This window comes from Hipposideros armiger, unplaced genomic scaffold (genome assembly GCF_001890085.2).
Source record: "Hipposideros armiger isolate ML-2016 unplaced genomic scaffold, ASM189008v1 scaffold_246, whole genome shotgun sequence".
Taxonomy (NCBI): Eukaryota; Metazoa; Chordata; class Mammalia; order Chiroptera; family Hipposideridae; genus Hipposideros; species Hipposideros armiger.
In genome coordinates, this window is record NW_017731596.1 from 573,093 (window position 1) to 587,425 (window position 14,333).

Sequence of the window (14,333 nt, forward strand, 5' to 3'; positions counted from 1 at the left end):
ATAATGAAGAGAGGGAACTTCACAGTCTGAAAAGGAAATACCTACAGGTGACATCACACTTAATGGTGAAAGACTGGATGCTTCCCTCCAGAGACCCAAAACAAGACAGGACTCCACCCTCACCACCGCATCTGTTCCACATCATCCTGGAGAGTCTGGCCAGTGTAGTCAGGAGATAATGAAACAAAAGGGTCCATGTTAGAAAAGGTCCGTCCATATTATTTACAGACGGCATCATCATGTAGAAAGCCTGATGGGATCTACAAAAAAGCTACTAGGGTCAATAAGTGAGTTCAGCAAGGCTGCAGGATGCAAGGTCAATATGCAACTAGCAATTGTATTTCTACATACTAGCAGCAAACAATTGGAAATTGAAATGAAAAGATAATACCACTTATAATAGCAATACAATACCAGTTACCGTCCAGAAAGATGAACTACTTAGGGATGAATCTAATAAAAGATGTTAGAGCTTTGTGCACTGAAAACTACAAACCACTGCTGACAGAAACTAAAGGAGACCTAATATATGGCAGGGGTGTCTTACCCGTGGATGGAAGACTCAGCTTTGTCAGGGTGTCAGTTCTCCATACATTTATCTATAGACTCGACACTATCCCATTAGGCTTTTTCATAGGAATTGACAAGCTGATTCTCAAACTCCTGTGGAAACTCAGAGGACCTACAATAGCCAAAACAACTCTGAAAAGGAAGAACAGACCTGGAGGACTAACACCGCCTGATTTCAAGATCAGTTATAAGCCTGCAGTTACCAAAACAGTGTGGTATTGGTGTCAAGAGAGAGGAATAGATCACTGGAGTAGAATAGGGATCTCAGAGACAGACCCACGTGTGGACATCTTGGTTTGCCCAAAGGTGCAAAGGCCATTCAATTGGCAGGGAATGGGTTTTTCAAGAAATGATACTGGAACAATGATATCCTTATACAAAAAAAAAAAAAAAGAAATTTGATCCATAATAATTAACCTGAAATGGATCAAAGTCAACTTAAAACTTATAACACTGCTAGAAGAAACCAAGGAGAAAAGCTTTGTCACCTCAGGTTATGTAAAATTTAGATGTGACACCAAAAGGATCATTGAAAAAGAACAAATTGATAATTGCATTTCATCAAAATTAATAACGTCTGCAGACACTTTTTTTATATTTTTTTAATTGGGGAATTGGGGGAGGGGAACAGTGTTGGGGAATTGGCGAAGGGAAACAGCCAAATTGTTGTTCAATCTTAGTTGTAGAGGGTGCAGCAAGTTCAGCTCCAAGTCCAGTCACCCACTCAGCTCAAGGTGCTGTGTTCAATTAGTTGTGGATGGGTGTAGCCCACCATCTCAAACAGGCAACCTTGTTATTAGGAGCACGTGGTCTCACCAGCGGAGCCATCCTGCCACCTGTTGGCAGCTCAGCAGCAGCTCAGCTCAGGTGCAGCTCATTGGCCCATGTGGGAATCGAACTGGTGACCCTGTTGCCCAGAGCTCACACTTTTGAGAAGTTCTTAACCAACTGAGCCACTCGGCCGGCCCTACAGACACTCTTCAGAGAATGAAAACACAAGCCACAGACTAGGAGAAAATATTTGCAAGCATATCTAAAAAAGGACTTACGTCCAGAATATACAAGAGCTCTTAAAACTCAACAATAAGAAAACAAACAACCCAGTTTTTAAAATGGCCAAAAGATTTAACACCTATTTCATCAAAGAAGATATAAGGACAACAAATAAGCACATGAAAACGCTGTTCAACATCATTGTCATTTGGCAAATGCAAATTAAAGCCACCGTGGGGGTATCATTATACAGACCTATTCAAAAGGCCAAAAAGACTGACCAAATCAGGTGTAGCAGGGATGCTGGGCCGCTGGAACTCCCACACGCTGCTGATGGGATGGAAAGTGGTCCAGCTGCTTTGGGAAATGGTCTGGCAGTTTCTTTCAAGTTACCCATACCCCTACCACATGACCCAGCCATTCCACCCCTAGGTATTTTCCCTAGAGAAAACCAATCGTGTCCACACACAAGACGTGTGTGAATGTTCATAGCAGTTTTATCTTCAAAAATGGAAGATAGCTAAAATGTCCGTCAAGAGGTGAGTGAATAAACAAATTATAGTATATTCACACAATTGGATACTACTCAGCAATTTTTTTAAAAGAAGAAACTATTGATATACATAGTAACCTGGATAAATCTCAAAATAATTATGCTGAGTGAAAGAAGCCTAATCCCACTCCCCCCAAAAAAGTACATACTCTATGATTCCATTTATATAAAACTCTAGAAAATGCAAAGTAATCTATAATGACACAATACAGTCAGTGGTGACCTGGGGTGGGGTTGGAGTGCAGGGAGGAGAGGAGGAAGGAATTGCAAAGGAGTCCAAGGAAACCTTGGGATAACAGATGTGTTCAATCTCTTGATTGTGGTGATAGTTTCACAAGTATGTGCATATGTCTACACTTACCAAATCATACACTTTGAATATGTGCAGTTTTTTTATGTCATTTATGCATCCATAACAGAAGAGGTTTTTTTAAGAAAAAAAGAATTGCACCCCAACAGCTTAGGAATTCGTTTTCTTATAAATATATGTATATGCTCTCAGTAAGCCAAATAAATTGACCTATTGGATGCATTAAAAATGACCATTTATAGCAACTAGAGTCAATAATTTTTTAATAACTATGTATGGTGTCAGAAGGGTACTAGACTTAACTGGGATGATAGATGGGAGGTGGGTTGGGGTCAGGGTGAAAAAGTGAAGAGATTTAGAAACACATTGGTAGTTAGAAAATAGTCATGGGATGTAAACTATAGGGAATGTAATCGATAATAAGGTAATAACTATGTATAGTGCCAGGTGGGGACTAGACTAGTCAGGGGGATCACTTTGTAAGTTATATTAATGTCCAACCACTACACTGTACACCTGAAACTAATATAATATTGAATGTCAACTGTAACTGAAAATTAAAAATAAACTTTTTAATGACCATTTAAATGTTGGTGAATCACCTGCTAAAGTCATTTCAGTGTTGATATCATTGTTATGGAACTACTTAATATGAAACCATCTGGTCCCAATTTTTCTTGTCAAAGAAGAGTCTTTGACAAGCCTCTTCTTGTCAAAGACTATGCCATTAGTATTAAGAACAATTGTCTTTCTATTTATTGTAGCAAAAAGCACATTGAGTTTACCTAAAAGCTGTTATAGTGACACTGACATTAACTAAGAGTTTCTGACAAACCCCTGGGCCAGCCAGGACATACACTGGCCTTACCAAGTTGTAAACATATTGTTTCTAAAGAATATAGCCTTATGTGAATCATTTATGACAACTTTTAAGTTTAGTAAGTTCCAAAAAAAATCAAGCATGAGATATGGATTAAAATTATAGCTTTTGGTTCTTAGATATTTGTGTGTATTTAATTATAGGCCAGTGATAGATTTTTTTATATGAGGCGGATTAGGTTATAATAGTGATCGGTCGTAGATAACTGTGCCCCATACTATGTGTTTTAGAAATTTATTGAAAGCAAGCAGACAGAATATCTACTTGATAATTGGTGGCAATAAAGAATTTTCTACCCACCCATCCCACCAAAAAAAATTGTCTTTGTAGTAAGACTGCATTTCAGCCCAGCCTTAGGAAACTATATGTATAGCAGTAGGTAGGGTCAATTACTGAGTGGGAAAGATTATGGATAATTTTCCTAAAAAGGCAGTTATCTTCTCATTGGGACAATTTTAACTGTATGTGATGTTTTCAAGCATTTTAAAGGTGTTACAGTGGCTGTCATATAGCGGTCCGTGGGAGACAGTCCTCCGTGGGACAGACCGCAGATCTGCATGAAGATGGCAATACTGCCTTTAAACTTGCTTTCTTACCACTGAACCTACAAAGCCTTCTGTGCGGGTACATTTTAATCTGACAGAACTGTTTTAGGAGTAGGTGGTTTGTAGATATAGTCTTATGTGGCTCCAATGGAGTTCCATGAGAATTTTTTCTTTTGCTCTGTGTTATATATCAATGTTTATGAACTAAGAGACCAGATGACTAATTGTACTGTGTCACACATGGGTGATCAAAGTTTGTCTTAGCCCTCTGTGAACTTGTGATTCAGAGGGAATCTTTTCAAAAATTGTGGATAGGGCACAGTTGCGCCCTTAAACCTCAATATTCTAATATAGAAATGGGGCGAACACCGCTGCACCCGCACCTGCGCTTCATCATCTCACCGTTCTATCTCGTCATCACAGTGAGTTATGATTCATCTGAAAGATGAAGGGATAAGTGGTTATTTTCAACATAGGCTAGTATTTTTGAACTCTAGAGTAGAGGTAGAATGATGAAAAGCTGAATAGCAAGTAGTTCCCATAGGCTTATCGTAAGTTTTGACAAAATTTAACATCTTCAGGTCGCCGTGATAAATGAGTGGGGTCAAATTATGTTCATTTGGGCTCAAGCAGGATGGTATCGTGAAAAGAACTTTACAGGCAGACAGACCTGAATTAAAACTCAGCTCTCCTACTCACCAGCTTTGTGACCTTGGACATATTACTTAACCTTTCTGAGCCTTAGTTTGCTCATCTATAAAATAGGGTTAATAATAGCTGTTTCTCAGGACTTTTATCATGATTAAGTAAGCTAATGTATGTGAAGTCCTAGGTCTATGCTTGGTATATGTTGGTGGTGGTCATGACACAGGCATTTACAAGTAGGGGTTGTGTGGCAGCGCTGTGCGAGGCCCGAGGTTACAGCCAGCACCAAACGTAGTCCCCAGGGAGTTTTCAGGCTGATGAGATTAGTCAAGCGGTTGTTCCAGGTGAAATAGTTGGTGGGGAAATAGACTGACTCTCGGTGGCATCTCTTATGTGAAGACACCAGCAATGCCCTGGACGGTCCTGGTGTTTGTCCCAGAATTCCTCTCCCAAAAGGGGAAACTACGGTTTGCTGATTGCTTATTACGCGACAGGCACCGTGCCAGGCCTTTTACAGCCTCATTTCCCCCTATAATAACCCTATGAAACGGTGCTGACTCACATTTCACAAATGGCCAAGATCACTTAACTAAGTGACAGACCCAGCTTCAAACCCAAGTCAGTCGGCCTGCAAATTGTCACTCTGTCCCACTCCCACGACTGTAGCAGTTGAACAATGTGTGACTGTAACATGAAAAACACTCTTGAATGAAGCCATAACCCTGCAATGCGGCCTGAGGAGATTTCTCACAGGAGTGCTCGGAGGTGGGGAAGGAGGGGGCACTTTTTACAGGGCTTTGGCAGCGGGGGTCAGCCAGAGTTTAGCTTGTGTCAAAAAGAAAATTACTCCTGTGGACTAGCCACCATTGTTCAGGCAATTCGGCTCTATCAAGATGGGTGGAGAGGGAATTAGGGGCTAAGGTCATGGGCAAGAAGAGATGAGGCACCAGGACAGGTGAGGCCCTAGGGCTACAGCGGGACAGTTTTGGTCCTTCGGGGTCTCTTGTACCAGCATCTGAGTTTCTTAATCCAGATGCAAAGGTTCAAAAATAAGGGTCCCTGCCTGTGCTTCTGCCCACTGCTACGCAGCAGCCTGTGTCTGGGGATGTCATTTAGGGTTGTGTAACGTCACCACCAGTGTGGTGTTTGCGGTCACGGTGCTTAATGAAAAACGCCCTGACCTTGAAGCTGGAAAACACGGACAATCACATAACCTGTCTGAGCCTGTCCCCTTTATGTGGCTGGGATTAGCTGATGAGAACGCAGTTTGTAGGAAGTCAAAGCACTAGTTAAATATTAAGTACAATGCTGATACTACCAAGATGAGGTTGTGGGCTAAGAGTCCTGCAGTGGGGAGATTATGGACTGCCTGATATATTTCTTCAGAAGAAGAGGTTAGAGAGTCAGGGAGGTGCAGAAAGCGGCAGAAACTTATGTAGAGGGGGAAAAAACCTCTCAGTAGAGAGAGTGGTGGTAGATTTCTGTCGGGAAGGACCTGACAGCAGCTAATTTCTTTTTGCTTTCCTGATAAAACAGAAGAATGGAGAATATTACAGAAAAAAACAATCCTTTTAGAGACCCCAGGAGATGGATTCCTTTGTTTCAAACTGCCATTGAGGTAGGCAGACAGGACAGAGATTCCAGTGGCGTTACTGTGCCTTAACACAGTAGCATTACAGAGAAATGCAGGGCCGTCTGGTTTGTAACAAAAGTGAGTTTTATGGAGCGTATACCTTTAAGGTCCTTGTGTTTGAATTCCTATTCTCTCTCAAATATTCCTGATCTATTAATGATCTGTTTAAATTACTGTAAGTTGTACTTAATTTGAATTAAACCCACCCTAAATTTAAAAAGTGTGACTCTCTGGAGGTCTTAATTAAATTCATTTTTCAGTTGTGGCCCTTAGTTACAAGGACTTTTCAACTATGTGGTGTCGTGTGCCGCTGATGAGATATTAGGATCACACCATCAAATTCCATTTTTGTTTTTAGCTTTTAAACATATTTATTTGAAGTCTAATTTACTATTGTTTAGTTTCCAAAGAAGATTTTGATTTTTCTCACATTGAATAGTTAAATATATAGTAATTAAACAAACTTAGTTTTCATTTTTACAAATGCATTATTCATCAAGGTTTGGTTTCTCTGTAGCTGAAAATATAGCTAATTATTTACTAAACAAATGTAAATTTCCATTTGGTGGATTTTCTTCAAAAGGGTTCCAACCCCTGGATGATTTTCTTATGCAATCAGCATGCTTTTCTGAATTGCTTCTTCTGTCATCAAGTAGTAATAGTCAGGGAAATGTTATAGTAGTCTAAATAAAGCATAGAAAAGTGCAAATTTCCTGAATTAAAGTAAAAAACAAACTTTATAACCATGAATCAAGTAGGTTAATTAATTCTATTTTATATGTTTGATCGCAAAAGTATGTGATTTCATCATTAGTATATAAAAATATGTACGTCTCCACAGGTATGCCTGAGTGTTGCATTTCATGCCAGCCACCCAGACTCAGCAAGTATGGTCATTTCTTCAGTTCTAATCAAGGCCAAAAAATCCCAACAAACAGCTAGCCTTACAGAATGAGAGTGGAGTGCACTACCGCATAAACTGTTGTCATTGTTGTTATCTGCTCTGAACTTTATCTTATATTACCTGTGACTATAACCTCACCAAAGTCTGTTCTCAAGGGGTCTTATATTTTATGTAGAAAAAAATAGGAAAACCAAACTGAAATCTTTCCAGAAATAATACTGCAAAATAATGTGTTGTTTCACGTTAATTATCCATGTATAGTTCCATAAAGCATATGTTCGTTTTAATGTCAATAGTTGTCGATCTAAGACGACTTTTCTTCTGTTAGGTTTGCTATGTCTTTGGCTGACACAACAAAAACCTACGTAGATGAGCATTTCCCCAGCGTGGCCTTAGAAAACCACAGGACGTCAGCAGCGAGCAGGAGCAGCCCGAGCACAGCCAATCTTGCAAGGAACAGTAGCGCTTCCGATAGGAGTGTCGATTACAGCAAATCTCAGTGTTCCTGCGAGAGTTTTGATTCTCACCATGATTATTCAGAAGAATTCGTCTCAGAGTATTCAGAAACAGCTGTTAATAGAACTTGTTTAGAGAAGCCTGTGGTGAAAGAAAAAAAGGAGGGGAAGAAAAAATGCAATGTTTATAAAATCTCCCAACCTAAAGGTAAGAAACAAAATTTCCCACCCAAGACCAAATTTCTGGTTACAGTGACTTTAGTATTTAATGCACTGGTATTTGAAAGGGCCCATATTAGGAAATAGAGAAATTGAGACTAATTACAAGATAACAGAAAGTTGGGCTTAAAATGTCAAGCCCAGCCGTCGTGCATGGCTTCCCCTGCTGGAGCTGACTGGTGAGGTTGGTTCCGTTTTTAGTCAACAGGTGGCCTGGTTACAGAGTACCGCAGTGCTCGGATCTCATGGGCTTCTTGCCTTTTATCCCAGCGGAAGAATCATGCTTTGGATCGTCAATGAAATGTAAATTCCTGTCTCAACACCCCAAGAAGATGGTCTCCACGTCCGGTGAGGCATATCGGCAAAGATAACCTTTTGAACCAGGGGTGGTTCGAAAGGCTGTGGATAATGTTACTTCCTTGGAGATTTTTAGATGTGCCAACACCATCAACTGCTACTGTCCGATTGGAATGAGCCTTGTGTTGGCCTCGATCCCCTCACTCTCTGCCTCCCCACCCAGACGGTGACGACTTCCTCCCATTTTAGGCAATCCTGATGTTAGAATAGCTGGGGCTGTTTTCCATGGTGACCACCAGAGCTGCCAGCAGTCACTAGATCGAAAATAGTTCAGAGCCTGTGCATGGAGGGGACATCTAACTGTCACTCTTACCGATGATCTCGCACCCCAGCCTCACTAGGACCCCCTGGGCCACTTCTGGGTTATCTAGAATCTTGGATGCATCTTCCACTCCAATTTTATGTCCCTGAGGATCCTTGCACCAGTGTATCAAGAACTTAAACCTCCTTGTAACATCAAGTTCTGTCACAGAGTGATAAACTATTTCCTAGGCTTACCCTTTGATTCTTTTGTTCCCTTACAGTTCATGTTTTGCAAATGTTTCCCAAAGAAAGTTAAGTAGCAAGTAATTATAATTCGAACCCAAAGCAAAGAGGCTTAATGTTTTAGCCAGTGTAGCCCTTCTCAAGTTAATGTTCAATGTCTGTTCAACTTTCTCATCTACTGAAAGTAGACCTCTGACCTCAGGGGCTGGGAACACTGGGTCAGAAACTGTTGGGTTGTCGGAAAAGTCATGATGTGTTTTTTCTATGTTTTTCGTTGCAAAAATGCATCATGACTTTTCCGACAACCCAATACCAATACACACCCAGGATTCACTAAAGAATAATAACATCAGAGATCACTTTCAGTTCACATCTTAGAAAAGCAAATTTATGGCAGAAAACTATTTCATAGAGAAAAAGTATGAGCATGAAATGAGGACCTCAATTCGATAGGATTTTTGCTTTGGTCAAGTATTGGAGATTAACTTAAATCAATGTAAACAGCAAGCAATTTATTTCTACAATGTGGTTGTCAAATATTGGTCATTTCCTTCTTTTGTAGAAAAATGTCCTTTCAGAACTCTTTCAATTATATATCCTTCTTTGATGTGTTTTGTCAACACAATGCCAAAACGTGTGATAGTCATTCAAAAAACTGGTATACCAGAAAGAAGGTACTGTACTGCCTTCAACCCTGGGACACCTTTTGCCCTGTTGTCTTCAGTTGGAGGTGGAAGACCTAAATTAGTGTTGAGGAGACACCCTCTCCGACAGACAGGCATGGGAGTGTGGAGAACAGAAAGGGAACACGCCCTTCCTCTGACCTTGTCACCCTGGTCCTTGGAAGTGGGCCTTATCTATTAAGGTGAAATACAGTATAGACCTGGGAGAGAGGGAGAGGGAGAGGGAGGGAAGGAAGGAGGGAAGGAGAGAGAGAGAGCCAGCCTGGTGGAGGGCAGAGCCAGCAGGAGCAAGTGAGAACCAGACTGAGGGCGTGAAGGGTGAGCGAATGGAAAAGGACAGTGAAACTAAAGGGGAGCCTGACCAGGAGAGGGAACTGGATGAGACCCAGGAGGACTGGGAGGGGAGGAGCATGGCAGACAAGTGCGCTAGGAGGACAGGAGCCTTTTCAAACGAGGGTGTCGGGGTGAGGGCGACCCTGGGGACATGGACCTAGGAAGGAGGGGGCTGGGGCCGGTGAAATGTGAATACAGTGACCACTGACATTCTTGGGACTGGCCAGCAGAGCACGCTGCATTCTAAGCAATGTGAAGCGTGCCTTTTTGGTTAACTATGGACTTAAATGTGTATGTTTTTGGTGAATTAACTTAATCTGAGTACGTGTTTTAGCTCAGTGGTTTAAAAATTAAGTAGCCTAAGAGTAGTTTAATCATTCAGCTAAATCTGCCTTAGTTGTGTGAAATGGGATAGAAATGATAAGTTTTATCATTCTTATTATGTGTAGGTTAGGATAATGAACTATAAAACCATTAGAGATTAAACCTTATTTCAGTTTTCTATAAGCTTCATAGTTATGCAAGTTTGCATGAAGTTTGCAGGAATTTGTTCTCTATCACTCAAATGCCAAGTGGTATATCTACCTTCCTGAAGCAAACTGGCTGTCCTGTCCCACCCAGCCACCCACTAAGGCAGACGAGAAATCTACTCTCAGGTGTGTTTGGGGGATGGAGGACATATGGAGGGCCTTCCACAAACAACAACATGTGGGAAGGGCCTCTGGTCCTTCCTTTTCATCACTTGCATGTTCCTTGTCCAAGCCCGTGTGATGTTTAGAAGGCTAAGACCTCCTCTTTCAAAGCACCTGCGCCCTCTGGGCAAACACCCACCGGGGCCATTGCCAGTGCTCCTGTGGCCTTGAGCTTTAGCCCCCAGACCCCCACATGCTGACTCTGCCACCGTCCCATCACTTGAACACATGTGAGACAAGGACACAAGCCTCCACTGCCCACGTGACCCCACCACCCTCATCCTTCTGGTCTCAGGGAACTCCCTCGCCTCCTCACGGTCACGCCGCCAAACAGCTAGAAGACATTAGAATTAGAGGTCAAGTTCAGTCATGGCGTAGAACATGACAGCCACCACCCACCCCTGTTTTAATCCAGCCTGATCCACGTCACCTGTGTTTAGGGCTACCCTAGCCAGTGCCCAAGGTGTTCAAATGGCCTCAACACAACCACAGGCACCTCTTCACTGGCCTTCTAGTAGGTGTCACAGAGTCTGGCCTGCTCTGCTTTCCAATTTTCAATGTGCTCAAAAGCCAACTCCAAAATACTCAAGTATTCAACCATAGCCCCTACTGATTTGTTACAGTGGGAAATTAAATACCACTGGAGGCATAGTTGCAAAGGCAGCGTCAATTATTGATGTGATGCTGTGATAATGGTCAAAGCCACGTGCTCTGTCACAGCCAAGATTCACATGCTTTGTCCCCAGAAAGCACCCTGTTTCTTCATGCTCACTGTTTCCGCCTCAGGCAGAATCGCCTTTCCATACCAAACATATTAAGCTGTGTCTCAGAGAACGTGTCCACACTTGGCCAATAGCTTAAGGTTCGGCCCCCAGTGATGTTGGCCATGACGTTCCCTTCTCTCTCCAGGGTGAGGACCAGATAGTCTAGATTCTAGAATCCAGAGTCAATCTCTGTTTCTCAGAATACAGATATTCTAATATGTTTACATGCACACAGAGACATTTACATCCACAGATGTGCACATATACATACATTATGTATCCCACAAATGCACGTAGACACGGGGCCGTAGCATAGGCACGCAGACCTGGGTTCTGTCTCACCACTTACGAGCTCTGTGTCCATTGACCAGTGATGTCACTAAGCATCAGTTTGTTCATCTTTAAGACGGGATAATAATACAGTGATGTTATACATACATTTGACATACTCAATTTCAATTACACAATCTTGCTGTAATATTGTTTAGATCCTTTTTATTTAAAATACCCTGCTCACAAGCCCCCTAACTACTTTATATTTAATGCCCAGCCAAAGTAATGGAGGAAAAATTGTCTGTGTTGGATTTACTGAGAAATGAAATATCTATCTATATATCTATATATCTAGATATAGATAAAGATATAGATATAGATATAGATATAGATATATGCCAAGCATGTTAGTGTCTTTTTAAGGGTCTTTTTGAATATATGAGATCTTTATATATACCCTTGGGCTCTAATGTTACACTACCTCATAACATATTGTTAGAACGATTAAATCAGATAATCCATATAAAGTGTTTAGGTCAATGTCTGACATATGGGAAGCACTTAATAAATACTATTATCATGATTTTTAATTTAGCTTTTATAAAAGAAATTAGTACAGCTTTCAGAGTCAAAGGAGACTTGGTTCTCAATCCACTATGTCCCTTTGTGGTTACATAACCTTGGACAAGTAACTTAAAGTGTCTAGCTATAAAATAAACTACTACTGACCTTAAAGAATTGGATTAAATGAGATATCTACATATGAGCCTGTATATAAAGTTCCTAGTCTAATCATAGGTATTCATTAAATTTAGTTCTTTTCCCTTCTAGTTCTTGTGAGTATGTATGTGTGTGCAGGGGGGTGTTATACATACATTCATATTTGCATATCTAGCTAGCTAGCTATATATATATACATATATATATATATATATATATTACTAGTAAACTGGATTATCTGCTTATACAGGCCAGAAGGAAATCTCAGTTGGAAAAAAGCACAGCTGGAATGCACCATTTTTAAATTCTAAAATCAATATGATTGCCCAAAGAAGAGATGCTATGACTCATCGCGTACTCTCAGCAAGGCTTAATAAGATTAAAGAACTAAAAAATGAATTAACTGATATACAGCATAAATTGGAAGCCACAGTCCTAGAAAACCAACTTTTGAAACAACTTCAGATCAGGCACTTGAAAGCTATAGGAAAATACGAGAATTCACAAAACAATGTACCTCAGATTGTGGTTAAACATCAGAGTGAAGTAAAAAACCTAAGGCAGCTACTTAGGAAATCCAAGGACCAGGAAAGAGCTGTATCCAGGAAACTCAGAGTAACGGACAGCAAATTACTGAAGACGAAAGACGCCTTGCAGGCACTGCAGAAGCTCTCTGAAGACAAACATCTTGCAGAGAGGGAAGAACTTACTCAAAGATTGGCTATTCTTACGACAAAAATGGAGGCAAATGACAGAAAAGTACAGGTCTGTATTTCAGAGGCCTAGAAATGTTAGGGTTCCAGAAATTGAGATCGAGAGGGCGCGCATCCCTCTTGCGCCCGCCTGGTGAAGCCCCGCAGGCCGCCCGACGCTGTTGTCGCCTGCACGGAGCGCGATGGGGAGGCTCAGCACCAGAAAGAAGGGTCCCTTCTGCTGGAGCGAGCCCGTGCTCACTGAGCCCTCGGGCTCCTTATCTGACGGTGACCCTCCTCTAAGACAGCCCGGCTACCAGTGTCGGGTTGGGTTGGGCGAAACCTGCCTTAGAAACTAACCCTCTGCTTCCAACTGTTTATTAAAAGGCGACTTCCCTAAAAACCTAAGGGCACCTCTCTTCAGTCCCTTTCCTTAAACTGTGCCTCACCAGCTTGTCCAGTCACTACCACATAAACATTTCTGGTATTTTAGAAATAGTGACTTTCCCCAGATAATACTCCTGCGAACAGAGATGGGGGAAGGGGCTAAAATAATTGGTGCACGGTTGTCCAAAGCTCGGGGTTTCCATTCAAGGGATGACTTGGGAGACCACCTTGATTATATCAGGAATTCTGCCTATTTTCCGACATTGAGTTTTTGGTCTCTATAGACATAAACATATAAACGGAATTAACTTGCTGTTTAATTCCTCAATACGTGATGGAGAGAGAAGTATTTTCTATGATCTTGAAATAAGAAAATATCAAGTTCATTTCATCCACTTTTTTATCTCAGTTATTTCTTCTTTGGTAAAAGCCTCCTCTGTTTGCGAGGAAAAATCCCTCACATAAAATGCAGATGTGAGCTGCAGACAGTAATGAGGACTCCTTTGCACTGGTGTGAGTAGCATGCCACAGTTCCCTTATTTGGCCTTTTAGGTAGTTAGCATATGCCTGTCATGTAAAAGGAAATGTATTTTTATCTCATCTACATATTTTTACATCTACATGTTTAAGTAGTTCATGTTTCTATATTGATAAAGAAAACCAAAAAGAATCCAAGAACTAATTGACTGTTTCCATATCAGAAGCACTTGGTTGCATGGGAAATTCCTTCTGATTGTAGGACATTTGGTAAGGGCAAAATGTTTGCAGGCCAAAACTTATAGGTACTTTTTTAATGTTAATATTTTATAGGGAGTGAGATTTTTAGTGATTTTAAAAATTTTTTTAGATTACCATATTTCCCACTTTTCTTTAATGAGAAAGTATTAATGTTATAATGGGGAGACCACACCTTATAAAGAAAAAAAAGGAAGAAAGAAAAGGCCTTCGGACTGTCAAAGTCCGAATCAAACAGTCCAGTGAAATAGTTATCATTCCGAAGAGAAGGTGATTGTGTGACAAACAGCAAATCCCGTGTGTAGAGGGTGGTTGTGCTAAATCAGCCCTTTCACTGGCTTAAAATTCATTTGTGGGTGCGGCTCTGTGGGTCCCTATTATATCTTCCAGTCTCAGTTATCAGAATCGCAGCCCACAGTGGTCTGCATGGTGCTGGACAGCCCTGTTGAAAGAGAGGCTTGAGAGATTTTTAAAGAATACAGCAGGTCATCGAATACCACCATT

General features: G+C 41.1%; 1 protein-coding gene across 3 annotated transcripts in view; it reads left to right on the plus strand.

Moving 5' to 3' along the window:
• Positions 1–14,333, plus strand: part of LCA5L (lebercilin LCA5 like) — a 57,295-nt gene that overhangs the window by 27,970 nt on the left and 14,992 nt on the right. Inside the window, exons 1-4 of one of the 3 annotated variants that reach the window (XM_019655774.1) lie at positions 3,700–3,930; positions 7,362–7,696; positions 7,909–8,055; positions 12,266–12,780. In XM_019655774.1, the coding sequence (XP_019511319.1) occupies positions 7,369–7,696; positions 7,909–8,055; positions 12,266–12,780 (990 nt within the window). In that variant the 5' untranslated portion in view covers positions 3,700–3,930; positions 7,362–7,368. Of the gene's footprint in view, positions 1–3,699; positions 3,931–6,837; positions 7,697–7,908; positions 8,056–12,265; positions 12,781–14,333 lie in introns of those variants that run through there. The other 2 variants (XM_019655773.1, XM_019655775.1) reach the window with 2 other exon arrangements.